The sequence below is a fragment of the Labrus mixtus genome, chromosome 17, assembly GCF_963584025.1.
Source record: "Labrus mixtus chromosome 17, fLabMix1.1, whole genome shotgun sequence".
NCBI lineage: Eukaryota > Metazoa > Chordata > Actinopteri > Labriformes > Labridae > Labrus > Labrus mixtus.
Window position 1 is genome coordinate 8257487 of NC_083628.1, and position 27717 is coordinate 8285203.

The 27717-nt window shown below is 38.2% G+C and overlaps 3 protein-coding genes and 2 non-coding genes across 5 annotated transcripts; all 5 read left to right on the top strand.

The window, feature by feature from the left end:
• The first annotated feature begins 1843 nt into the window (after positions 1-1843).
• On the top strand, positions 1844-5386 carry rpl37 (ribosomal protein L37). Its single transcript, XM_061061601.1, has 4 exons — positions 1844-1950; positions 2677-2812; positions 3547-3631; positions 5277-5386. The coding sequence occupies exons 1-4, from the start codon at positions 1948-1950 to the stop codon at positions 5344-5346; spliced, it is 294 nt and encodes a 97-aa protein (XP_060917584.1). The 5' UTR covers positions 1844-1947; the 3' UTR covers positions 5347-5386.
• Positions 2496-2574, top strand: LOC132992734 (small nucleolar RNA SNORD72). Its single transcript, XR_009676373.1, has one exon. It is a non-coding gene; the product is annotated as a small nucleolar RNA SNORD72 (small nucleolar RNA).
• On the top strand, positions 4275-4353 carry LOC132992733 (small nucleolar RNA SNORD72). The gene has a single exon (XR_009676372.1). It is a non-coding gene; the product is annotated as a small nucleolar RNA SNORD72 (small nucleolar RNA).
• Positions 5387-9270: 3884 nt separating the features above from the next.
• LOC132992348 (prostaglandin G/H synthase 1-like) lies at positions 9271-21895 on the top strand. The gene is made up of 11 exons (XM_061061596.1): positions 9271-9505; positions 9601-9684; positions 12765-12881; positions 14541-14681; positions 14778-14921; positions 16031-16212; positions 17151-17234; positions 17515-17761; positions 18442-18728; positions 20027-20174; positions 21149-21895. Exons 1-11 carry the CDS (start codon positions 9499-9501, stop codon positions 21508-21510), a joined length of 1803 nt encoding a protein of 600 aa, XP_060917579.1. The 5' UTR covers positions 9271-9498; the 3' UTR covers positions 21511-21895.
• An 809-nt stretch (positions 21896-22704) lies between these two features.
• On the top strand, positions 22705-27493 carry pdcl (phosducin-like). The gene is made up of 4 exons (XM_061061600.1): positions 22705-22828; positions 25206-25393; positions 25523-25704; positions 26438-27493. The coding sequence occupies exons 2-4, from the start codon at positions 25219-25221 to the stop codon at positions 26999-27001; spliced, it is 921 nt and encodes a 306-aa protein (XP_060917583.1). The 5' UTR covers positions 22705-22828; positions 25206-25218; the 3' UTR covers positions 27002-27493.
• Positions 27494-27717: the final 224 nt, after the last annotated feature.

The following is a 27717-nucleotide window of genomic DNA, read 5'->3' on the forward strand; positions in this document are numbered from 1 at the left end:
CACTAATCCTTAGCTCAAAGCAGCAAAGGTTAACCGACCGCCCATTGTCACTTAAGTAACTTTAAACATTTCTTGAACACTTTTTTAAGACTACATTAGATTCATTTTAAACCTTGACAATGACATTTTGCCAAGGGAATTTTTGATGTCAGACAGCAGCACCTCTGCAGAACAAATTCTTGACAGAAGTCAGTGGATCTGTCTAAGGCTTGTGCTGACAAATGTATCCGTGCTATTGATGTTTGTTTAGTTTGACAGCTGTTTGATGAAGTCATCAAAGTCCATCTGGTGAAGACTGGGTTTGCATTAGTGTCAATTAACCCCTATAAAAAGCAAAAGTGGATGTGAAAATGAGAACCTGAATAATACTCCAGTCATAGCGGTGTCAGACTGTTAGTCATTTATGAAATGTGGGAATGACAATAAAACTGCACCCTTGAAGAATCGTTTTCTGGAATTACATTTTTAATGACTTAGATTGTTCATATAATGTTAGAAGTATCAATTCATCCATGAAACATATGTAGGCTTAAGTCAAACTTAACAGAAAGTATGAATTGATTAAAATATTTGCTTTTCAACAATACATTACTTAATTTTCTTCCATTGGTCGCAGGCTCTACAAACTGATCAAAGAAGCCTGCCCAGACATATGTCTCTACAGCCAAGCCTTCAGGACCAGAGGCCCTTCCAGCCCAGATTGAATATGAATTCCCTCAAGCATGCTCTGGGGCAGCCTTAAGGGCACGTCCCAGTTGCACAAGCATAAGGAAGCCTGCAAGAGAGTTAAATCACTACCCTCAGGACAAAGAATCATCAGGAGGTCCAGAAAAAAGAGTGATCCAGGCACTCAGAGGAAGCCAATATTTGAAATTGTAGTCTCTTGCTTAATGTCACTATACCCTGAGCTAATCATGGCTGTTGAAAACATGCAAGGCAAGATTTACCCACTAGGCACTTGATGAAAAAAAGAAGTGCTTATGGGTCCTACTTACAGCACCCCTACTTTCTGTTTACTGTATTTTTTTCAATTCCCATCAAGTTTACTTTACAAAAGAAACACTGCATTATAATTCAAGCATTCTTAATCTGATTGGAGTTTCCTAAAGGTAATGATAACTGAGCCATCTTGCGAACCAAGCAACACTGAGCTTATTTCACAATTTCACAGTTTTCCACAATTTCCCAGTTTGTTCCACAATTTCCCAGTTTGGGATCAATAAAGTAACTCTATTCTATTCTATTCTAAATGCAGTAAAACAAACAGATTCCTACACTACTGCTATGGCCTCCAGTCTGCTGTGAACTAGTTTATTGTGATTTCATTTAACATATATTTTAAATACGCACCATAAAAGCAAGGTATTAATTCAAATTAAAATAGGATTAAAACTAAATGTGCACAGACAGGAGTAGATGATAATGTAGTTGCCATAACTGTCAAAAACAAATCAATTCCATTGTAACCTTGTCCTCAGTTTCTCCCTTGTACCCTGTCAGCAGGGGGCAGCAACACCATCCAGAGTCGATCAATAATCTGAGTCAATCCATACAGTATTCTGAAGAAGATAGTTTGACCCATATCTGAATTATGTAACTCTCACATTAAACACTATAGGTTACAATCGACCCACTGTCTTCTAAAAGTAGGCTATGTTTAGTCTTGGTTGTAAAACTAATTGCTTTTGTTCTACCGTATATAAGCGAATTAAACAAAAATATATATGTTCAAATAAATTATGTTCAAATGCGTAAAAAAATAGGCATAGACAGGGAAAACCCCACAAACCTCCCCTCTCCTTAAACTTCAATATTTAATTTTAAAAGCAAAAAAAAAAAAAAAAACACGGGGAGAGATTTCTGTGGCACACAGGAAGCAACACGGATGTCATTTTATGCCGCGCAAGCCCCCCTTCCGGTCTCTTTTCCCTTAGCCACCGGACGAAAATGGTAAGCTGCAACGCCGGTGGAGAGAAATCTATGAACATCTGAATAACGTGATGTTCATCTGACGAATAGTGTTGATGTCCCACTACTAAACAAGCCCATTTACCGTTTGTGAGAAACATTTTGGAGATGAAGCGTCATTTTTATGAAGTTATCGTTGGTTCATGTGTGTCCCATCTTGCTTGTATTTGCTACCGCTAGCGTTCGTGAGTGGCGTACAGACTGGGCCCAAGTTAACAACATAACGTGAAATTAACTCTGAATATCGCCGTGTTTGCTCGACAAGTGTCCGTAGTTTAGTACGTTTTATCAGATGAAGTTAAATGTTTGTAAATTGGCTGTCTAGCCGTGTTACAGCCGTGTGTAGTAGCGACCGCGTTTACCTGTAAGTTTACACCGTCAGGATATTTATTTAACAAAAGCGGGCTGTTGTAAACTTTCTACGAGTGGTTTAAGCTGTGAATGCCATCAGAATCTTAAGTTTAAGGCCTTTTATATGACATCTTAAATCTGCAAACCTTGAGGGAGTTTACATTAATAACTAACTTGTCTTGTCTGTGATGTTTTAAACACAAATGTCTGAACAAATGAATTTCTGTGATTTCATTTTCTGTGCTGAGACAAGACTTGAGCGTGGACTTTTTAATGTGAAACCTTTTTAAATGAAGAGTTTTGGGGGGGAGTTGTTTTTCTCAACATTTCTCTCTGTGGTCTCTTCTTAACTCTCAGACGAAGGGAACTTCATCTTTCGGTAAGCGCCGGAACAAGACGCACACCTTGTGCCGTCGTTGTGGGTCCAAGGCCTATCACCTGCAGAAGTCCTCCTGTGGCAAGTGTGGCTACCCTGAGAAGCGCAAGAGAAAGTGTAAGTGACCAAATGATGTGTATGTGTATTAGATCAGCTACTATCCACTTACACACATTCAAATGCATGAAGAGTGGGGCTGTTTTCTCAGAGCAGTTTTTGTGCACAGTAGAACTACTCAAAATGTTGGTATGATGCCTTAAGAAAGTGATATGTTGTAGAAGGCTGTTATAATACCCCTGCCCACCGGATTGTTGATGGATGGCTTGCCTGAACAACCCTTGCTCCCTATCCCTCTTCCTGCATATTATCCCATCTCTCCCCCTATCCCTTTCCAAGCCCGGCGCAGTCTAGGCCTGTGAAGACTGTTTCTGCCTTTTAATAAGGCAGTTTTTTTCTTACCACTGTAACTTTTGCTCCTCTGCTAAAGTGCTCATGATGGATAGGCCCGATCTTTGTAATATAGCAATAAGTAAGGTCTTTTACCTGCTTTTTGTAAAGTGTCTCGAGATAACACTTGAGTTGACGCTATACAAATAAAGATTGATTGATACAACATTTATTCTAATAAGGAGTTGTAGACTTAAATATGAATGTGCTGTAAATTGCTTTTATCATAATTTGTTAAATTGGGCTTTGTCAATATGGCAACAAATTATTCTGGAATAAGTTTTTGTATTGATAAGTGCAGTTTATCGGGATGTATTTTTTTGCTGCGAATGTAAAGATTATCGTAATCATGATGGTAGCTAAAATAAATGATGTGTTTTAATGTTTTTTTTCTTATTCTTCAGACAACTGGAGCGCTAAGGCCAAGAGGAGGAACACCACTGGCACTGGCCGTCTGAGACACCTGAAGGTCGTCTACCGCAGATTCAGGTAAGAGCTGTTGTTAAGCATAGTTAAGATGATCTAGAGGAGCTACTTGTTGTGTTTCTGTGTTTTTTCAATTTCCGACTCTGCATTGCACATTCTGAAAAGTCAGTTTGATTCTAAGACTTTGAAACATATAATGAACTCAAAGCACAGTTAACATGTATGCTTCAAATTAACTTAAAGTTTAATGAGAAGATAAACACACTGATTTAAGTAACATTTGTATCAACTTACAGTACTAACAGTAAGTAGTGGTGACATTCTGCTACAGGGATTGCATATATTCTTGGTACATCATTTTAGCAGCCAAGACTCCGCTAGAATTTGCATATAAATTAATATTCAGGTGGTTATATTGAGTTAATGGTCGAGAGGGTTAAAGACAATCATGAGAATATTATTTACTCACATGGCGTATGGGTATAAACCGTTGTAAATAAATGTTTACAGAAAAGCACATCATAACTGTCATCGCTAAAATGCTTTGATAAATGGAATAAACTCACAACCAAAACCTCTTTACTCAGATGATAAACACTACACTGAAAAGTAAATATCTCTGGCTGAGTGGGCTACACAACTTTAGTTTCTTGCTCCCTCACTTTTCAGTGTAACCAATTTCTTTTGTGGTAATACTTGTCAGTGTTGCTTACCAGTGATGTTGAAAAATAAATGTCTGAACATATGAATTCAATATGATATCAGTTTATTCTCTGAGGTAAGCAGCATTGTAAAACAAGAGAATCACTGAGTGCACAAATGTACCACCGTAATTGGACAATGTTTTAACAAACTATAACTTAATCACTTATAAGCCTAAATGACTTTAGATTCTCCGATCATAACTATTGTCTTCTGTTTTAATGGATCACAGTTGATCTGTGATTAACCAAAAACTCTTAAAAGTGTATTCAGCCCAAATTCTGAAGACGGTCCTAAAGTGCACGCTTCCCATTTGTTGTCTGAATCACTTAACACGCTGCAGGAACAGCAGTAATGTTACACACACACTGTTCAAATCTCTTTCTACATATCTCAGCAAACATGTTATTCACAGAAAACATGTGGTTTTGTTTTTAATGTTGATGTTCTTGGTTTGGATGTAACAAATGTCACTGAAATGATCTTCTTTTAGTAAAGCCTGTGCTCAGATTTTAAAATATATTTGTTTTTTGGCTGCTCCATCAGATCCGTGATCTGATCCAAGCTATCAGATTTGTAGTCTGTTGCACCACTGATACGTTCCCATTGTGTAAACTTCAGTTTAAATCTAGTGTTTCTGCAGTTCATATATTTAACACTTTAAGCATTCAGGTATGTGGCTTTTAGCTCGCTGCTTGGACGCTTCAGTGGAACTTTGCCATCATTGTTATGTCAAGTTACTCTGTCTACTTTGAAAGACCTAATCTGTACAGCTGAATTAATTTAACGGCCTTCCCATGTTGGAGGAGAAATAAATATTTATAGTTCAGATTAATCATGTGCCCACATCTGCTGCTATAATTTAACTTCTGAAACTGGTTGCCTGACCAGTCATACTGACTGCAGTTGATGATGAATTGTGATGCATAACGTTGAGATTTAAATAGTAAACAGAGTTGATCCTCATTAATCTCACCTTTTGTCTTGTCCTTATTGTTTTGTACAGAAATGGTTTCCGGGAAGGCACCACCCCCAAACCCAGACGTGCTGCAGTGGCCGCCTCCAGCTCATCTTAAAGACACATTTCTGGATCAATAAATGTGATGTCAAACAGGACTTTCTGTCTTTGTCTCTTTATATTGAAGCCTTTTTGTCTGCCCAGTGAAACACGGAGGTCATTTTTTTAAAAGACGTTATTCCCGCTTGGATCATTTCTTCAAATCTCTAAATGACCTTCAGATGTTTATCTGATACAAACCTGAAATAAATGTTGTTTTCAGAAAAGTGAGCTGCTGCTGTATTTATGTTGGAGACTGGTAGTTCTATCAATCACTTTACCACACCCAGTGCACCGAAATGAAAACATGAATAAATGTATGGAAATATTCATTTTTATAATTTGAGAAATGATCTCTAAACTGTGATACAGGTGTGAAGATGTTTCACTGTAATTTTCACAGAATTTCCACCAAATGTACAAATTAACTTCATTTAAGTCAGGGCAAGTTTATGCATTACTAGTGATCATTTCAGGAGCTTTACAGAGTCAACAGCATTGAGATGTGAGGCTAAGCCAAATAGAGACATTAAAAACAGGAAAATAAGCATAAATCATTGTTAAATTAAAAGTACAATGGTGTTTCAATACAAAATGGCAAAAGTATATATTTGTAAAAAAAAAAAAAAAAAAAAAAAAAAATTTAAACTTCTCGAAGCAAAAAGATTCTATGGTTATATTTGTGTTTTCTTGGTTGGCATGTGGATGTCATGACCTGTTAATTCGACTAATAGATTTAATGGAGGAAAAAACATGCAGAAAAATAATGCATCAATTCAGGCTTCAGATGTAAAACAAGCGTTCTTGTTTATTAGTAAGTACATGTATTACTGGAATTCATGACAAACTGATATTTTTTGGAACCTTAACATGTATCTAAACATTCACTATTCCTTTAGTCCAATATCAGTACAAACAAAAGTTTTACTGTTTGATTATATTCAGATTAATACAAACATTTTAAAACGGTTCATAGGAAATATCTACTTTATTCAAACAAACAATCTGACTGTCTTCCTTCATGGTCTTGCATATGTATCAGAAAGAAACAGTACATGTTCCTCAAATAATCCAATTAAATGTATCTGATGTTTTTAGAATACATTAATTTCATATGAATCTGTATTTTATGTGTTGCAGGCTAACCTCTTAAAAACGGTCCTGGTGAGACTGGCAATGATCAGAATTTCTCTATCAGTCATGTATTTAACCATGATTGTGTTATGACCAGTGTGTGGACAGGACAGTAGAGGACTCCACCCTGTTAACATGGCTGCACAATGTGGGGGAGGTAATCCTGACGCTGAAAAAAGGCCCTGCAGATCTTACCTGTCAGGATGAACTTCTACCAAAACCACTTGTTTCCACCTAGCGTGCAGCATGAGTCGTGTTTCTGCAGCCATATCCAAACATCCTCAACAACAAAGTCAGAGTAAATATTTAGCTGGGGCCAAACAATAGCGGATGTTTAAGATGATGGCTGGAGGGAGGTCAGTTTACCAATGAGTCAAAAGGTTGAATTTAACGGTTTAAAGATGGAAAACATCTGAGGAAACGGACCAGATGAAAGTGGTTTCATTGTTTGGAAACAGGGTTTTGGACAGTCTACCACATTTAGTCTAAAGTGGAGTAGAGCTCTAATCTGCAGAGGCATGTCTGGAAAGGGACAAAGAAGATGTTGAGGAATTTGTGAAATATCCATGTGCTGGTTCATAGGCAACAAATGCATCACAGAACATTATAAACAGTAGAAAGGCTGCATCAATAAATCCTAAAAGGGGGTTAAATTACCTTCAGGGGCTTTCGGGAAGCTGTTCTCTAATTCATAGTACCTGTCTCCACAAGAGTCAACAAATGTAATCGCTATATCAGTTGTTGGATCTGGCACGTCTCACAGTTTTGGAGGGTGAGTGTGTAGTTTCATTCACAGATAAGCATGCTAGGATTTCACAGCAGCTGGATTTCTCAACATACAAATTTTTGGTGCTGTCGCAAGGTTTCTCCTCTGTGCAGCAAATTCTCTGGAAGAAGGTCTGTCCAAGTGATGTGTGGCTTTCTATTCACACCGTGAAGTTGTAAATTACCAAATTTTAATTACAGCTTATTTGTCTGTCTGGATACGATTGATGTGCATCAGGTTTCACTTGAAAATATTATTTGGATATAGTTTAATTCTTTGGAAATAGATGAACCTAGACAGATATACTAATTTTTAGATGTTATTTATTTTCTACATTAAACAGAAGAAAAAGTGTGTTTGCATTTTCCCTATTCGTTCTATTTCCCAAAGACTGTCTAGCTTACAAAAACCCAAAATGAGTATCGGTATGTTTAAAAAATAACTTAAATTGTTGTAAATACAAAATATGTCCAGTTACCTAAATCGTTCTTATTATGTAATGTGTTCTGTATGAGTTTGAGTGTTTTTGTTGTTGGAACAGGTGCTGCTGCTATTCTTGACCAGTCTCCCTTGAACAAGAGATCTCTGATCACAATGGGACTAACCTGGATAAATAAAGGTTGTTATTTTTATAAAGCAAAACTTACTCATGTACGTGACAAAACCGAGAGAGCTTTGTACTTACTCTCTGATGTACGTCGCTTTGGATAAAAGCGTCTGCTAAGTGAATTGTAGAATTTTGTCCGATTTGTCCACAGGGTGGCGCCAAAATCAACACAAACTGAAGTTCCTCACAGGAGCTTTAATCAGAAAAGACGCTTTACTTTCTAAAAAAATCCAAATAATTATCTTGTTATGTTCAGATATTGAAACAAATTATTGGTATGGCTGTTTCTGGTTTCAACACATACTACTGGTGTGTAAAAAAAAGTGAACACATCACAGCTCACAATTTTACTAAACAGTATGTGAGAGTACAACAACAAAAATTCTAGGGTGAGAGGTCATACCATCCATTACATCTATGAAGTTTTGACAGACAGACCCTCCTTTACTTTGACCTTTTGACCTTTGCGGGGGCTGTTTTTCCAACACTGTAAACTCACTTTGGTCGATTGATAGACGTGAGCGAAGAGAAAAAATCCGAAAAACTCTAAAACCCTGCACTGCTTTGGTTCGAATGTTCTCAAATTTTTTGCATATGTATATAAATACTCATATTGTACATTCATTACAGTAATATGTATATTATACCCAATATATTGCTGTTTTTCATACCAGTATTATTTTTTATGAACAGCAGTGTCCGTTCAACACTTCATCCAGCCTTAAATAAACTGAACTGGATGCATTACCACCAATTTACATGTTTATGGTTACTTTTTATCAGGTTCCAAAATTAATCATCTGCTAATTATCCTTATTATTAATAATAGTAATAGTTGGCTATACATGTTTAACTGCAATGGAAAAAACCAGGAACATATTACTGAGCATGTTAGCATTCCGAGGTTAGCATTAAGCTTGAGCACAGCCTCACAAGCAAAAAATACACTCGAACCGAGTTTTGTTTTTGCATTTTTCCTCTCTTTATGTTTTCATTTACAGTTAGGCAAGTTGTCATGGGTCTTATCGTTTGTTAATCCATTTTAGAGACTGTTTTAATGATCAACATGACCTTTTAAATCGAATCAAAACAACGATGGTAGCCGACTACAGCCCCCTTGACTAGAAGCAGTTTTAGTTCAGTGGGAAAAAGGTTAAGGTGTGTCTGACGACAACATGAACAATGACTTTGTTTATGTGCCAGAAAGCTTTGCCAGCTAGACAGTGACCCAGCATGCACAATACCAGCCGTCATCAATCGCATATTATGTACACCTTCACTGCTGAATAGTACTTTGTTCGTTATGAAACACAAAAAATGACAGACGCATCTTCCCACCTTAAAATGTAAAACTCTTGCCAACTGTGAGAGTTCACCAGCAGGGGGCGACAAAGGCTGAACGACAGGCGAAATACTTAATCCCCTGTCTCACTTTTTCTTCCCCCCTTTGCAGGTAAAGTCGCAGTGCGACGGATCTGCAGCACTCACACTCAGGAGTCAACTGTTGGACTGCTGCTCTGATACTCTCACTCACTCTCTGTCTGTCTGTGTCACCGGCTGGATCTCCTTACAACTCTGTGACTCAGCCCGGAGTCTGGATGTTTACACTTTTCTTACAGTTTTATGAGTTTGGAATGCACATTTCCTGAACTGAGGCTGCTGTAATGAGATGTGAGTATGTCAGATTGCTGCTTGGGTGGCTGCTTTATGTTTTAACCTCCTCTTTTAATACATACATTCATATCAAACTGTTTAATTTCTTTAAGCCTCTGTCCTTGGATCAGTTTGGGCTCTTCTCTTGCTGTTGAGGGAGCCTGCATGTCGGGGAGATGAGGTGTCCTCCAGCATAGGTAGGTGAGGGGTCAGTGGGTTTGGACTGGCTGTTTTAATGCTTGGATTGTAATCGAATTACCTTTCAGTCTGAGCACTTCATGCTTTCATATCAGATGTGGGAAACATATGTTCAAGAGAGTATTGGATGTGCGTGCATGCATGTTTTCTTTATCCCATTCTATTTTATCAGGTCTTCCTTCCAGGTCTTCCTTGTATTTTATCAGGACAAGTTAAGCTGCCAAATGCTTCTAGACATACCCATAATCGCGATAACAAAGGCAGGCCCCAGCAGGCCCCCAGCCGGTGCAAAAACATGACTTCATCAGAAAACTAAAATCTTCAGGGTCATGTTTTACACCTTGTTTTTCTTATCAAGATGATTCAAATCAGGAAAACCCAGTATTCACAAAACTTGGAGCCCCCCTAACAGACTTTTCCTGCGTGACCTGTTGCCACACATATAGCCTGACCTGCAAGACCACCAGCCCCCCACCCCCCTCACACAATACACCACCCTGCCTTCAGGCTGATGCTATCAGCTCGCATACACATGGAAAAAAAAAAAAGACTGCCTTCTTCTTTTCCATCGTATTTTACTTTATTTAGACATTTTTTAATTGTCATAGGTCATTTCTCATGTAAAACACTAACACATATTAACTTAATAGCTTTGATTTAGGTCTACCGCTAACATAAAAAACTTGGTGTCAGATGGGGTTGGTTGTCACATTTTAAATTGATCATCGTCCACACACCCTTCAAGCTCTGAAGGGAAGCTTGGTTAAAATGGGTATTCGTATCTTTCTTTACCTTTCTTAAATATCAAGTTATTAACCATCATTTGTACTCTTACATGTTGTTACAGCCTGCATCATCACATGATTGGTAAGCAACAATGTAATGGGTTAGTTGCCCCCGGAAAAATGTCTCTATAAAAACAAGTTAAAAACATGAATTGAATAGATGTGAGCAATGATTAGCTTATTTGTTTGAAAACACCTAATGAGAGGAAACATTTACAGTGTGACATGGAAGAGCTCGATCACTATGATTCAGATTTTTAGCTTTTATTATAACAATATTTAACAGCAATTTATTATGAATAAAGCAGCGAATGAAATGATTAAAGTCAGGGCAGTGAGATTACAAACCCCATCTGAAACCCTGACAAAGGCTTTATGATAGTAACTCCATGCGACTGAGTGTACGTTTCAAATCAAAGCTATTACCATTCTCTTTTAACATGAGCTCGATAATGAAATGCCAGAACATAGAAACTTCTATGACAAACACAGCACCAACATGGGAAATTACTCTGACTCAGGACATTTACTGACTCTCGTTTGAAGGGAAATACCTCCCTATCAGCTGGGTTTGAACTCAAACTGACCTGTTCAATCAGATAGTGCACATGTAGTTTACATAACAATAAGATGAGGTTACCGGATGTGTTGAGGGTGATGCTAGGAGACGGAGTGGGATAGGGGCTGCGTGGGCAGGGTGCGGCATGTTTTCACTTGTGCATGCAGGCAAGTATATGTTCTCTGTCTCTGAATTGTGTTTAGTCAGAGCCTCGGAGGAGATTTCCTTTAACACGTTTAAGAGTACAGTACACGTAGCTCATGCTTCTCCCTGAACTTTTCTATGATATTATCAACTTGAAATGGGTTTTATGTTTGTTACAAACAGTCCAATCTGATACCCTCTTTGGTTAAAGCTGCACTATGGAGTTTTGGTAGAGAAATGTGAAAGTTGAAGAAAAGTACAGATTCTGTGGCATATGTTCATAACTCTATACACAAACTTGCAAACAGCCGAAACTAGCATGCATGACCTTAGCTTGTTGTATCTTGTCAGTGGATTGGCTAACAACCCCCCTCCCCTCCGCCTCTCTCTTTTTCTGTGCGTTAGAGAACAAAGGCCTTTTCATGCAGCTGACAAGATTATCCACATTTTTTTATTGTTTTCCCCACATGTGATTATTTGATTTATGAAGGCATGTGGTATCTTATTTCAGACTCTGTTAGATCTGGTTGTAAGTTATGAAAAAAAAAAATCTGAGTCAGCAGATAGTTTAAGTTATGGTCTGTGAACCAGCAGATAGTTTAAGTTATGGTCTGTGAACCAGCAGATCGTTTTTTTTGTGTTTTTTTTACGCAGTTCACTGAGAGGACTCTGTTGAGGGAGCACGTGAAAGGAAGAAGCTGTGCACGTTTAGGGGCAGAAGCTGAACAGCAAGTGATGGAAAGCTAGGGAGGTGGGATGTGGAGATTACTGGGAGTGTTGGGAGAGCGCAGGGACAGAGTTTGTGAACGATAGTAAGGGATGATGCAAGCTAAAACCAGTCAGTGGGTTTGAGTTGTGGGAGCCAGAAGGGGCCATGTGGTAGGGTAGGGTGTATCGGCGTTGGCACCACATAGAGCTTGCCTCAACAGAGCTTGGCTTATTAAAGGTGACAACTACAGGAAGGGCCACAAGCTAGGCTATGTTACTCAACAGGAGGGCATAGGGCCATACTTGGGATGAGGTACGTCTTTACTGAGCCCTTATCCCTTCATTAAGGCATAAGTACCTTGTGTTTATTTCAAGAAGATCAACAGTCAATCTTTTTAAAGTACCCTTATCTTGAGTCTGAATTACTTTAAGGAACGTTTTTGCATTTCAGGCAAAAAAAGAATCATGGTTTAACATATTTAGAAATTTGATACTGTCATGCCTGTTAAATCTAAAACTACAACGAGCTTGTGCTGGTAGCAGAAATTTAATGAAACACCATGAATGTTGTTTTGCAGATGTTTTATTATTTTTTTCAAATAAAAGTTGTTCCTGAGTGCTTAAACTGAGACTTCATGTTTGGCTGAAAGACAGATGGTTTTTTTCTTCACACAAAAATTCAGGAGTGGTGATCCAATCTTTTGCTCGCACAGATGTTTTCTTGATGGAACCTCATCAAGTCCATTTCAAACATGCCAAGTGCACATTGTGTACTATCTGCTTTCATTAAATGCGTCTATATGATCTCTCCACCTGAGTTTATGTTATAGTACAGTATGTTCCTCCAGTATCTCACATGAGTTCTTCTTCTTGTGGTCCACAGTGAACCCATGCTGTTATTTCCCCTGCCAGCACTGGGGTGTGTGTGTAAGATACGATGAGGACAAGTACGAGTGTGACTGTACTCGCACCGGATACCACGGAGAAAACTGCACCGTCCGTGAGTCCAATGTGACCACTTCTCATTTCCTCCCTTAGGATTGAACTCTTTAAGAATTTCAAATATTCTGTTATTGCTTTTAAATAAAAATGTAAGGCTTAGCTTGATAAGCTGACCGTTTCATTTTATTAGTTTTGGGAAATTCTGCTACTGAGCGGCGGGCTTTCAGAGTCGGGACTTCTGGTCTAGACCAAAATATGTGGGAAAAACTTACAGAACCAGAACCAGGAACAAATGCCAGAAAGAGGCCAGCTGGTTCAGATCTGCTTCTGCTGATCTGTTTGTTCAACCACCTACATTCTGTGCTCCTCAGTCTGCTTCTCACTAACAGGGAACATTCACACACTGTGGTGCTTAATCAGATGTGATGTGTTTGGCTGACAGTTATGCAGTTACATCATAAACATTTAGGCATTGCTAAGTCTGTGCAGAGAGAAAAAAAAAATGAAGAAGTTGGTGGAGGTTGAAGGAAAAGATAAACAAAAAGAAAACAAATTCATGGCGGTTTTAGGAGTTTAAAGCTGCTGAAAACAAGAATCCAAACACACCTCATCTACACCAACACTTCTGAAAATACTTTTTTTCCCCTCATTCAAATCAGCTTTTCATGTTTTGCTTTTTAATAAAGCATCCGTATAACATATTTTTTTGTTTCTTTCATCAGTAAAACAAATCATCAATTAGATATATTAAATAAATGTTCCCCTTATTTCTGTTTACAGGAGCTTAATAGTATCATTAAGCTTTAGCGCTCTGGCAATCAACTTTACTGTTTTGGCTGAACCCCACTGATCTTATTGTGTAATTTCACATCACAGCTGGCAGCAATTTTAAATGAGAGCATGCTTTACAAACCTACTGTCAACGCCCTTTTCAGCACAAAACAGTATACAGATGAGCTTCTAGGTGTTGGACGTAGTAGATTATTTAGCAGCTACAAAGCTAGATATTTCCTTTAGGATTGGCGAAGACCAAAATCAGAGCTAAAAGAGATTTAATATTGGACCCCACTGGGTCAGAAGCATGACTCCTAATGGTTGCATATTTTGCTCATAAAGTACTGGAGAGTAAAATAAACAACTGTTGCTGACAAAACACCGTATCACTCGTGATCATGTGTCGATGCGGTGTCCACAGTGACACTCCACTTTGCCCAATTGCGGACAAAAACTGTTATTGCAGGTTAAAGGAAATAGTCTGACATTGTGGATTATTTGGTTTTTTTTTTGTTTCGAGTTCACTTATAGCCAGTTAGCTTATCTAAGCATAACAGCATCAATTTGTTGAACACCAATGGAAAGAGGAACTTGACATAAAAACAGACATTTTAGAAGGCAGTTATAGTAAGCTTCTAGGTGGTGATCTTCACACATTTTAAGATTATCTTTGACAAGTATTAAGCCTTTTGAGGACACTTGAATTTTGGGGCCCTGGTTTGTAATCTGGCACAGATCAGACTGAACTCCATTCACTCCATTTAATGAATCGCTGAGCAATTCTGAGAAGTGGGTGGTCAATCAGAACGGGAAACCAGGTCATTCTTGTTGGACCATGATATAATCATTTTGTTATCCTGAGTGATTTTCCACTCTGAATTCCCAGAAGCCTTTTCTTCCATGAACAATACTGGTTTTTCTTTCATGATTCGTTTCCACATAGCTGAGTTTTGGACCAGAGTACGTCTGTTTTTGAAGCCCAGCCCAGATGTGGTCCATTACATACTGACTCATTTCCACTGGCTCTGGGACATCATCAACTACACATTCCTACGGGACGTTCTCATGCGGCTAGTCCTAACAGGTTAAGATTCTGTCATTCTTTTTTTTTTTTTTAAACAGATCAAATATGTGTTTCAAATTCAGTGTATCCAATAACCCTTTCCTTTCTATTTAACAGTTAGAGCCAACTTGATACCCAGCCCTCCAACTTTTAACTCAAAATACAGCTACCTCAGCTGGGAATCCTACTATAATCTGAGCTACTACACTCGAATTCTTCCCCCCGTGCCAGTGGACTGCCCCACACCTGTGGGAGTAAAAGGTTAGTCAAAGTTAAAGCGCCTTGTATCAATATGTTTGTGTTATTAATGGGTCAAGGTCAGATTCAGGATTTCCATTGTCTTGAGAGTAACTACTGATTTGGTTCACTTCCATCTGTCAAAATACCTCTGTTTGAGTGTTTTTAGTGAAAAGCTCTAATAGACCTACTGTACACTACCTGCTTCACACAAAATGCAGTTAAACAAAGCTGATAGTGAAACATGAAACAGATAGTTACTATATTCATTTGTTATTTGGTCAGTTAATCAGATATTATAATATGATTGTCTTGCAAAGTGTCAACCATCGTAGAATACCTGTACCCTGATATTATTATCATTTGCCCTGCAATTCCCACCCCATATATGTAAAAAGACAGTAGGTCGGTAATTATTAACCTGTCAGTACTGCATTATTTAATATATTAATGTCACCATTATTGACAGACCCAACACAATTCTCATTAACAAAGTGATGTAGTGTTAATTTGTAACGACTGTGGGTGGATTTTACCAACACAGCACCCCTGGGTGGGGTTTCCATGGCCCCTTAGAAGACGTTTGAGGCTGGATTGTTCAACTGAGCCCATTTTAGTTAGGCAAAACCAGTAGGTGAATCTGTGTCAGGGGCTTCAGAGCAATATAAATTCCAAATATAAGATTATTATTTTGTATTTTAATGTCTTATTTCTGCTTAATGTCATATTTCTTTTGGATCTTTTTTTTTTGTGTGTTTTTAAATGTCTTCTTTCAAAGTTTCTTTTTATATCATGTGTGAAATACTTAGAATTGCCTTGTTGCTGAAATGTACTTTATAAATGAACTTGTCTTTACCTGCCCTTCACTATTTAACCCACATTTTTGGCAGCGTCAATAAAATGCAATGCTGATCATCACTGTAGCTCAGTGTTGTTGCAGTATAAGTAAAATCTTTCACCCCAGTAACATGCATGCAACTGTTATGACCTTGAATGGTTCAGATGTGCAGTGCGATGTGTTCACTGTATCAGCTCTGTTTTAACAGACACACTCTCTCAGTATTATGACTAGAGGTGTGGTGTATCTCTGTTTTGCCCTGTGCTGTGTTTGACGCTGTGCTGTTTCTGTTCAGGCAAGGCTGGCCTGCCTGACCCTGAGCTGCTAGTTGAGAGGCTGCTCAAGAGGAGAAAGTTTAGACCTGACCCCCAGCGCTCCAACCTCATGTTCGCCTTCTTTGCTCAGCATTTCACGCATCAGTTCTTCAAGACCTACAATCGAATGGGTCTTGGCTTCACTAAGGCTCTAGCGCATGGGGTTAGTCCACTTAGAGTTCTTTCCTAATTTATAATTGTAATGTACTTAATTTAAACAGCACTTTGCTTGCTCATGATTCAAGGAAACAAAACAACAACAATGAATCAAAGTATATAAATCTAATATTAAAACACCTCATTACACTTTTGGCACTATGAGAAATTGTGAAAAATAGATGTAATTCTGAAATAGCCAAAGAGATGAGTTTTGAAAAATGTTTAACTGTATTTAAACCTGCAGGAGACAGAAATTACCTAATTTAAGAGAGTGATCTTCATAAAAAGAATCAAGTCAAGAGAGAAGATTGACTATTTGACATCATGGTTTTGTAACACCTGACCTAAAGACAGCATCTACATTAAAATCAACAGTGGACCAAGAATAGAACCTTGGGGGACCCCCCAATTAAATGGATGTTCAGATGGACATGAATTTGCTAACTTAATAGACCATTCCTCTCATCTTGACATGTTTGATAATACAAAAAAAAACATTTTCAAGCAGCAGATTGTGCACATTTAGTTTCCCTCTGAATTGTTAAACCAAGTTATTTTATAGCTTTAAAAAAAATTCTGAAACTGAAACATTGTCCGCCTGAAACTAGGTGGTGGACACAAGATACTAACTTAAAATGGTTTAACAACTATTAGACCTTATACTCTTGCTAACTAGAAAAATGGTGCCCAGTTTCTCAGACTTCTCAGCAAAATGTTCTCTGTGTTTTCTAATATTAAGAATGGATGTGTTAAGATATATTGCCTTTGTTGTTTGATATATGCATTCAATCATTACATAAATGATGGAGTTGAATTTATCCTAGAATCAGAGCGAAATACTGATGATGAGACTGCATTGTAAAAACTCCAACTGATAGCTGAGCCGTACCTTTATTTTTTCCTCTCACTTTTTAAAAATCTTTTGTCTTGTGATACGTACAGGTGGATGCAGGGCATGTTTATGGAGACGATCTAGAACGTCAGCTCCAGCTCCGGCTTCACAAAGACGGAAAACTCAAGTACCAGGTGAAAGAATCAAAACTATGCGAGAGAAGCATACATGTGCATAGATAAATATCTCCTCAAGTTTTCCAAACAAAAACAAGCCATAAGCCAAATCTCTTGTTTCACTAATTCTGCTGTTTTTTTCCCCAAATCGGAAAAAGATTTGCCAAATGTTATAAAAGTAAATTTACTTTTTAGGGTCTTGCTTTAGGAATATGGAGTACACAGTGAAAAGGCTGGGACAGTTAAATCTTGCATTATGTTGTACTTAATAATAATTTTTTATCGCTTTTACCATCAGTTAATTGACGGCGAGATGTACCCTCCCTCTGTAATTGATGCACCCGTTAGGATGAGCTATCCCCCTGGAACTCCCCCTGAGAAACAGATTGCTATCGGTCAGGAAGTGTATGGACTCCTTCCTGGTTTGGGAATGTTCGCTACACTGTGGCTCAGGGAACATAACCGAGTTTGTGACATCATGAAGGTTGAGCATCCCACCTGGGATGATGAACAGCTTTTCCAGACCACACGCCTCATCATCATTGGTGAGCTGGAAACTCACTCACACTCAAATACAAGAAATAACCTTTTTTGTTTGTGAGGTAAGGTAAAAGTCAGACAAAAACATTAATACAGCCATCATGTATGTAATGTGTATAAAGTCAAGGCTAGGAGTTGATTGGCATCGCTTAGGACAAAGACTGGAAACAAGGGGGAACAGCTTGCTTGGCTCTTTCCAAATGTAGAAAAATCACAAAGCCAGCAACTCAGAAACTCACCAGATAACAGATTATATATTATTTAAGCAGGTTGCATGGCATGCTGTGTCCAAAATCACTTTGTCATTCCCTCTGGAATTACATAAGGTATAATAAGTCTAACACATATTGCAGACAGTAGTGGGTGATTTCTGACACAGTCATAGTGACTAAGCTAGCTGTTTCCCTGGTTGACAATTTCAGAAAAAGAAAACCTAAACTGTCTTACCTGTAGTTTCATACTTAACAGACACAACTAGAGTGGTATCAGTCTTACATCAACACCTAGAAACAAAGCGGATGTTTGGGTACTTGATGTTTTGATTACTAACAGTGTGTGCACAGTGGGTGATTCTATATGAGTTCACTTTGGTTTGAACATGTTCAGCTGTGAATAAGCACCGGGTGGGTGGTTTGATTTTAATGTCTTTGACCTCCCTCTTTGTGTCTCTGCATGTTCCCCTCAGGTGAGACAATAAAAATTGTAATAGAGGAGTACGTGCAGCACCTCAGCGGATACCTGCTGCACCTGAAGTTCGATCCCACTCTGATTTTTAACTCCCAATTCCAGTATGGAAATCGTATCGCTCTGGAATTCAGCCAGCTTTACCACTGGCACCCCTTGATGCCTGACAGCTTTTTAATAAATGGAGATGAACTGACATACCCACAGTTCCTCTTCAACACGTCTGTTCTCACACACTATGGTATAGAGAAGCTGGTGGATGCCTTCTCTCGCCAACCTGCTGGACAGGTAACAAAAATCAGTAGCATTTTAAGTCAGCTCAATAAAGGGCACGGAATCTGAAGTAATGCTGGCTCCTAATCCCTAAAACAAGTTTTTTTTGGCATTCACATGTTGTCTTCCTGTTTTTCATCCTGCAAGTGTTTGGCATGGTTGAACGTTGATAAGTGAGGGGCACTTAGCCAGTTTGTTATCTTTGGTGGGGTTGGTTTAAGTACACTGAATCATACTTTTTAAAAGGAGGAGAAACAATGTAACAGCATGATAGATACGATAAGCTAAACAAAAACAATGACACTGTTGCTTTCAGATTCCTTTACCTGCCACATACAGAAATCTATGCCTAGGATGGAATCAGAAAAGATATTTGCTAACTGCAGTCTTCCCATTGATCGTCACATTATATCTGTCCTACATAAGCATTCACTGTTGGAACGCGATCACAGGAAATCCTATTCAACCTAACAGCCTTTAGACAAATCAAATATGCTCATGTCCTTCTTAAGAAATGTTTAATTTATTGGAGATAATTCAACAGTGACGGAAAAAAAAGTGAAAAAATAACAATTATTTTAATGAAACTTAAAGCTCCTGTAAGGATCATTAAGTTACAGTCTATTTTGGCACCCCTTGTAGACAAATGCATCTTTGCAGATGTTGTTCTGTACATGTGTACTTAGTCCCGTTCAGCCTCTTTTAACAGGCAAATTTATAACTCATCTAGAATCTTTGTGGTGGAAAATGCTGAATGAATGTGTTTCAGCAGCATGTTGTTAATGACTTCGTCTGACACCTACCCTGTGGCAGCAGATTCCGGCATTAAAAATAACAGCATAGAGATTAACTATCTCGTTACTGATGGTCTGGAAGGCTTTTGTAGGTCATAAAGAGGCATCAATATTAATTCCAGTCAGTTTCGTAAAAAACACAAAATTCCTCACAGTAGCTGTAATTCTCGATCAGTTTGTGTATGAATGATGCTGTTGCAATCTTGTGCAGCCTGTATCAAGTCAAAACATGTTTTTACTTTCTATCTCGGAGGTCAAAAAGCTCCAGCCACACTTGTAGTACGAAGATCAATTTTATTAACAAACTATCCATTTAGGTGTAATGTATGAAACCCTTGTTCTCTGACTTCTGTATTCATGTTTTCACATGTTTTGTAAGCAATGTTTTACTAGTTCAAGTATGTATTAGCTATTTTAAGTCTGGATTTGCTTTTTAAACTGTCTAATTAAACCAAATAGCAAACAGATTTTGAAACAACCATCCACATTTTACTTTCAATAACGTCTCTTGTCCTACAGATTGGTGGTGGACATAACATTAATGCTATGGTGACCAAAGTGGCTGTGGGTGCCATAAAGGAGTCCCGCCAGCTCCGCATGCAGCCCTTCAACGAGTACAGGAAGCGCTTTAACCTTAAGCCGTACACATCATTCAAACAATTCACTGGTAAGCAAAACATTTTTGTGTACAGACTACACAGCACAACCTATAAACCATTTGATTTACGAGTTTTACAAGTCCATGAGAGCAGCTGGACATTCTTGGAATAAATGACACCCTCTCCCATTGATGGCATTTTTTTTTTAGTTTGTTCTACAATTCTATCAATGTCTTTACTCTTACTTAATGTTTATCAATTTGAATGAAGAGATTGAATAGTTGAATACTTTTTAAGTTCATATTTACTTCCATATAATAATTCCCCACCACAACAAAATATGTGATACAGCTGACATAGTGGTACTATAAACTAAGGCTACTGCCAGCTATAAACATGCTCATGATAATAAGGCTAACACAATGTTTAGCTGATATAATGCTTGCCTTAGTTAAGAGTATTTTCATACTAACAGTTGCTAAGTTAAAATTTGGACTGAATGTTGCTGTAAGTTCAGAAAGTGTGGGGTCAGAAAAGTCAATACAATTCACTCTGATGGGAAGCTGATTGTCTTAACCTAGTGTCACAGCTGTCCCGCCAATGGTTAATAAGATACGTCCATCCAAACTGCGAATGTGAACCTCACAGTGGTTTTAGAGGAAAAATCAGCTTGTCACAAAAGTTTATTGATACATTTCTGAGAAACATGAATTTGGCTCGGGCAGTACAGGCGTCCCATGTACAGGGGTTACAGTCCTTGTTGTACTGGCCTAATGTTTGAATCCTGTTCCTGTTGCTTTTAAGTGAATGATTGTGCCTATCCTGCCAGTAGATGTTTAGATAAAAGAAAACTTGGACCTACTGCAGATGCTTATTGAAAGGTCAAAACATTGCCAAAGTCATTGAGCTTTATCTTCTGGTCACTATGGACATTAGTACCTAATTCAATGGCAATACACACATAGATTATGGAAATAATTATCCAAATAGACAAAATGTCAACCTTAAAGTTTCACTATACTTACTACATTACTTTTTGCAGATATCGAGGAGATAGCCAGCGAACTTGAAGAGTTCTATGGAGACATTGATGCTCTTGAATTTTATCCTGGTCTGATGCTGGAGACCACACGACAGGGGTCCATATTTGGTGAGAGCATGGTGGAGATGGGTGCCCCTTTCTCTCTTAAAGGCCTCCTGGGAAACCCCATATGTTCTCCTGAATACTGGAAGCCCAGCACCTTTGGAGGTAAAGTGGGGTTCGACATACTGAACTCGGCCACACTGAAGAAGCTGGTATGTCAAAACACCAGGACGTGTCCCTATGTGGCGTTTAGCTTACCAACAGAGGAGCAATCACAAAAAGAAAAGGAGGACACTAAAGTAAGAACTGATGAGCTATGACCTTTAACAGACACTAATGGTTTTTGAAGTTTAAAGAGGCTGCAGATAAACAAAGAATTGTTGAAGATGTTCGTGTGGAGAACATACAGTCAAGTTTGTGTGAACAGCACCGGAGGATCTGGAGAAGAAAAAAAAACTATCTTCAGGAATACACTTACTCTTTGTCTCGCATTTGAACAAATATATCTGGGAACGTTAACATGTCATTTCTGTTTAACAGTCTGTGCCTGATATACCAACCATCAAAATACATGTTCATGCTGTCAAGTAATTAAGGTACGCTCTGTCTGTAGATTTTTTCAAATAAATGATCACATTAACTTTTCTGTAAATTATAGTCCACTCCTTTAAATGGGAAAGAATTAAAATCTTTGTTTTGACAATTCATTGTTCTGTACTTCTCATGATTTGGCATTCCCTCGTTTCTCTGAATTCAGTGTTTCTTTTGACCTGATCTTGAATGAATGGTGCAATATAGACTAGGTAATAGCAGAGTGTAGGTTTGTTAAATTTGATTCACAGCACTGATAAGAAATACATGAAACTGAAGGTACTTTGTAACGTAGAGCATTTAACCAAAATCCACATTTAACCAGCTTTTTCCTTGTAGTTCCTGTAGTGTTTGTCATTAATAAGAGTGGAACTCTATTGTCTATTAAGAATTGTGGTAGATTTTTTTTTTTTAAGTGGTGTGTGGTCATATTAAATAGTTATACTGCCCTCTAGTTGACAAAGTATGAACTGCATGAGAACGCTTCCAGAGCCTCTTTACTACGTCAGTGGGAGAGTGGGATGAACCATGTTGCCTTTAAGTGTTGTCAGTAAAATCTAAACCATCGGAAGATCGCTTCAGACTACTGCCGTCCCGTATCGTGCTTTGAAGTACTTTTTGGATGTACTACATAGACTGTAAATATTGGTGTAATGACGCCTAAATGGATTCGTATAAAATAATATTGTAACATTGTGACATTGTATAACTACGTGTCATTGAATGGCTGTGGTACAGGTAAGATATTTAGGTCGAACCTTAATAGTGTGGGACAATATTTTAATTATCAAAGTTATCATCACCATAACAGATTGAATGTCACTGATAATTCTAATAACTTTTAGACCTTTCTCATGATTTATACAGCACATAATTAAATCAAAATGTCGATTCCCTGTCTGCTAGTGTTTCAAAATTACGATGTTTTTGTGAACCCTGAAGCCGCCGTACTCCCGTAGCTCGCTTACAGCTAAACTGGAGGATTAGCTGGAGGAGGAAATTGTCGGAGTTATCGGGTGATTGTTCTAGATTGCTCCTACGAACAAGGTAAGATCGAGAAACAAAATGGGTAATTTCAGTGGGTAATTGGGTAAGTATTGGGCCCGTTTAAGCTTAAAACTGTTTGGGCTAGCGGATATTTATTAGTTGTCTCCGGAAGTCAGTGCAAATAAGATAGCTCAGCGTGGCTAATGCTAACGTAGCTCATGTTCGTGAACGCTGGCAGGTTCGGTACGGGTCCTACTTTATAAATTGTCTAATTGGATTGTGTTTAGCCTCTTTCTTTCGCGGTTTCCATCCACGAGAAAATTACAGCAGCTGTCTGCTAACATTAACTAACCGGTTCTGACAGTAATGGTGTTGTTTGCAGGACAGGCCTTTACCACTACTGCTCACTTTTGTGATTCAATGGCAGTGCAGGAATATTGTTTCTTTAGACATCAAATATAGTAAAGGAGATGTACACAGTAGTAAGGCATTATTTTATCTTCCTAATTGTTGTCTGACACTGTCTAAAAAATGGGGATGGGGCGAGTTTGTAAGGGGGTCTCCTGCCTTGTCTCTCCAGCTTTCATACGGCTGAATGCATCATTACAAGCCCATGACCTGAAGTTCTGTTTGTTGACACACTTTGTATAAGCCGTGTATGATGTGGATGTCCTATTTTTGACATAAGCCCTTTTTATCCGACCTATGACAGCTTGGGTGCCTTTCAGTCTGGATTACAATGCTCCATTTACCACTCTACAGGACTATTATGAGACAAGACTGATTATCTATTATTATTATTATATCTATGAGGAATTAAAGACAAGGCGAATGGTAGTATTGTTTCTGCCTTTTAATAAGGCAGTTTTTTTCTTACCACTTTAACTTTTGCTGCTTTGCTAAAGTGCTCATGATGGATATGTCTGGTCTTTGTAATATAGCAATAAGTAAGGTCTTTTACCTGCTCTTTTGTAATGTTAAAAGACAATAAGTAAGGTCTTTTACCTGCTCTTTTGTAATGTTAAAAGACAAAGAATAAGGTCTTTTTACCTGCTCTTTTGTAATGTTAAAAGACAAAGAATAAGGTCTTTTACCTGCTCTTTTGTAATGTTAAAAGACAAAGAATAAGGTCTTTTTACCTGCTCTTTTGTAATGTTAAAAGACAATAAGTAAGGTCTTTTTACCTGCTTTTTTGTAATGTTAAAAGACAAAGAATAAGGTCTTTTTACCTGCTTTTTTGTAATGTTAAAAGACAAAGAATAAGGTCTTTTTACCTGCTCTTTTGTAATGTTAAAAGACAATAAGTAAGGTCTTTTTACCTGCTTTTTTGTAATGTTAAAAGACAAAGAATAAGGTCTTTTTACCTGCTTTTTTGTAATGTTAAAAGACAAAGAATAAGGTCTTTTTACCTGCTCTTTTGTAATGTTAAAAGACAATAAGTAAGGTCTTTTTACCTGCTTTTTTGTAATGTTAAAAGACAAAGAATAAGGTCTTTTTACCTGCTCTTTTGTAATGTTAAAAGACAATAAGTAAGGTCTTTTTACCTGCTCTTTTGTAATGTTAAAAGACAATAAGTAAGGTCTTTTTACCTTCTCTTTTGTAACATAACAATGAGTTAGGTCTTCTTACCTGCTCTTTTTAGTTTAGTTTAGTTTAGATGTTTATTGCCATTTGCACAGGTACAGGACAGTACAGGTACATTGGAATTCTTGTGTGTTTCTCCCTGAGTCAGCTTCTACAGAAAAGTTAAAATTATATATAAAATAGAATAGCATTGTAAGAAAAAAAGAGAGTACAAATAGTTGTATTAACAGCTAAGCAAAGATATAATACAAAAAAATAAAAATAACAAGGGGAACACTGTACAATGAAATGAAAATATAAATATGTTTTCTTACTGCACCTGAGGTTATTGCACACATATTTTTCACATTATATAATTGCACTGTTTTTTTTGTTTTTAAGGTTAATATTTTGTAATGTTAAAAAACAAAGAGTAAGGTATTTTACCTGCTTTTTTGTAAAGTGTCTCGAGATAACACTTGTTATGAGTTGACGCTATACAAATAAAAATTGATTGACTGATAGTCTTGTTTCTGTTAACTGCAAGGCATCAGCAAAGTTGTAATCAACTCACCACATAAATACGAGGTTGGTGTGCTTTATTTAACAGTCTCAATTTAACTAGAAAACTACGAGATTACTTAATTTTAAAGTTGCTAAAAAAATCAGTCATTAATCTTCACTCTCTTACAAGAAGAAGAAGAAGAAGAATCTCTATCATTTTTGTATAACATGTTTCTATTTTTACTTCTTGATGACTGCTGACAAAAATCCTTCATCTGGATCAGTTACATTATCCCTAACCCTTTATGGAAGCATTCAGCTTAGTTTTGTTTTTTGGTGCTCTCTTAACATTTATATTTGCTCTTCTCAGGCAAGTCGCTGACATGACGACTCTGGATGACAAGATTTTGGGGGAGAAGCTGCAGTACTACTACAGCAGCAGTGAGGATGAGGGCAGTGAAAACGAGGATGAGGATGGGGAGCGCAAGACCATCAGGGACCCAAACGTCACCGAGCCTGAGATAGATTACAGCGCGGATGGAAGTGCTGTCAACACAGGTACTAATAGAAGAAATGATACACACATTTCTACGTGTAATACCGCAGTGCATACTTTTGTGCGATAATAAATAGTGGGTGATGAGCAGACACGTTTGTATGATAACTGGCACTTCATGTTGTTCTCAGGACCAAAGGGTGTCATTAATGACTGGAGGAAGTACAAGCAGCTGGAGGTGGAGCAGAAACAGGAGCAAAAGAAAGAGATGGAAAGACTAATCAAGAAGCTGTCGATGACCTGCCGCTCTGACCTCGACCAGGAAAAGGACAAAGCCAAACAGAAAGAATTGCAGGACAAAATCCAAGGCAAAGTAAGCAGGATGGGAAACATATTACACACTGTACATGTGAGGAACTCCCGTACCTCAAACTACTTATTCCTCTCACCATCCTAGCACTACCGTATGTGGGTGACTAACACTGTGGCACACTTACTAATGGAACACTTGCTGTGGGAAAAGGCTAAAAACAGACAAGATGTTAAATAAAGACAACCTGATTAACAAAGTAGAATCCTGTCACCATGGTCCTATTCTCATAAACTGTTGAATGGATGAGTTAACTTAGTGACACACTTGATTTCACTTAGCCTTAATGCATCAAATTGATGCACACATCTTGTGTCCTGACAAACAGTTTTATTCTTATAATCAGACTGTTTAAGACCCCAAATCCTAAAGTCCAGATTGAAGCCTTGTAATATCTCAGAAAGTAATAGAAGCCACCCGTAAGACAGTTTTTAAAGTGAAGTGGAAAACTAAAGTTCTCCGTTTCATGAGCGATTCTTTTTTAAATTGTTTCATGCCTCGGAACAGTGACTTCCTCGAGTCTAAGCTGGTTGCATGACAACAGGACCTGGCCAGACAATAATTCAGCCTAAAAAAAACTCTAAAAAAAAGAGAAGAACATATCCGCAGAAGTTTAGTGCCTGTTAGTTGTAGATGTAATTTTACAATGCAGACATTAAAGTTTGCGCTATCTTGCAATCAAAAAAAGCATCCTAAAAAATAATTGGTGTTTTTTTTCTCTTTGCCTCCCTCACAGATGACCATGCAGGAGTACAACATGCTACAGGAAGATCAGGATGATGAAGACTTCCTGCAGCATTACCGTATGCAGCGCATCGAGGAGATGCGACGCCAGCTGTGCCGGGGCAAGCGCTTTGCCCAGGTCTACGAGCTGAACAGCGGCGAAGACTTCCTGGAGGCTTTGGACAACGAGGACAAAAGCACACTGGTCATGATCCACATCTACGAGCCGGAGGTCGCCGGCTGCGAGGCCATGAGAGGAAGCCTCATGTGTCTGGCTCAGGAGTACCCGCTGGTCAAGTTCTGCAGCGTTCGCAGCTCGGCCATCAGCACCAGCGCGCTGTTCAGAGACAGCGCTCTGCCTGCTCTGCTCGTTTACAAAGGAGGGGACTTGATTGGTAACTTCGTGCGGCTAACAGACCAGCTCGGGGAAGATTTCTTTGCTGTGGACGTGGAGGCCCTGCTACAGGAGTACGGCCTGCTGCCAGATAAAGCCCCAATGGTCCAGAAGACGATTCGCAACGGAGCCATCGTACAGAACATTGTTAGCGACGAGGACTCTGACCTGGATATAGACTAAAGCCATTATATTCTTCATGCTTTATATGCTTGGATAATTTGTGTACACAGTCTGCATGGACTATAGATCACTTTTATGTACGTGGATCCCTGTAGTGAAGTCACACTGAGCCAGGAGTTTAAAGATAGTGCTCACACAACAACATACGCACAGGCAGCATTGTCAGTATGCAAATGAAACATCATGATATCAATTTATAGTAAATATGAGTTCTATTTAATCAGAGTAGTCTAGCTGTTATGAATCAAGGACCCGTTGTTATGTAGAATGATATAGATGTTAGCTTACATGTTTATGTTGGAAACTTCTTGAACTATTTATTCATCGTGTGAAAACACATTCCTCTTCTGTGTCTTGTGCATCTTTACTGTATAAAATTTGTTTTGCTATGTAGGATTAAAAACTTTCAACTAAAACTGACTTAAAGCTGATTTTTAACTTTTCTATGTGCTGTAACATTTCAAATACTGAAAAATAAATGTTTGGACTCACTGTTGTATTCTCTATCGATCAGAGTTTTAAAAAGATGAAAGGTTTACGTTGCACCTCTCGATATCTTTAACTTAACACTGGATGTTATGACGGAGACATTTCAAAGGAACAACTAGTAGTAGAAAAAAAACCCGCTGACACCGTCTAGCTCTAAATATTTCCTCAGCTTCACAGACAGTTTGAGCGCCTTTTACCTCATTGTTTTGTTTTCTGTTTGTCTACCT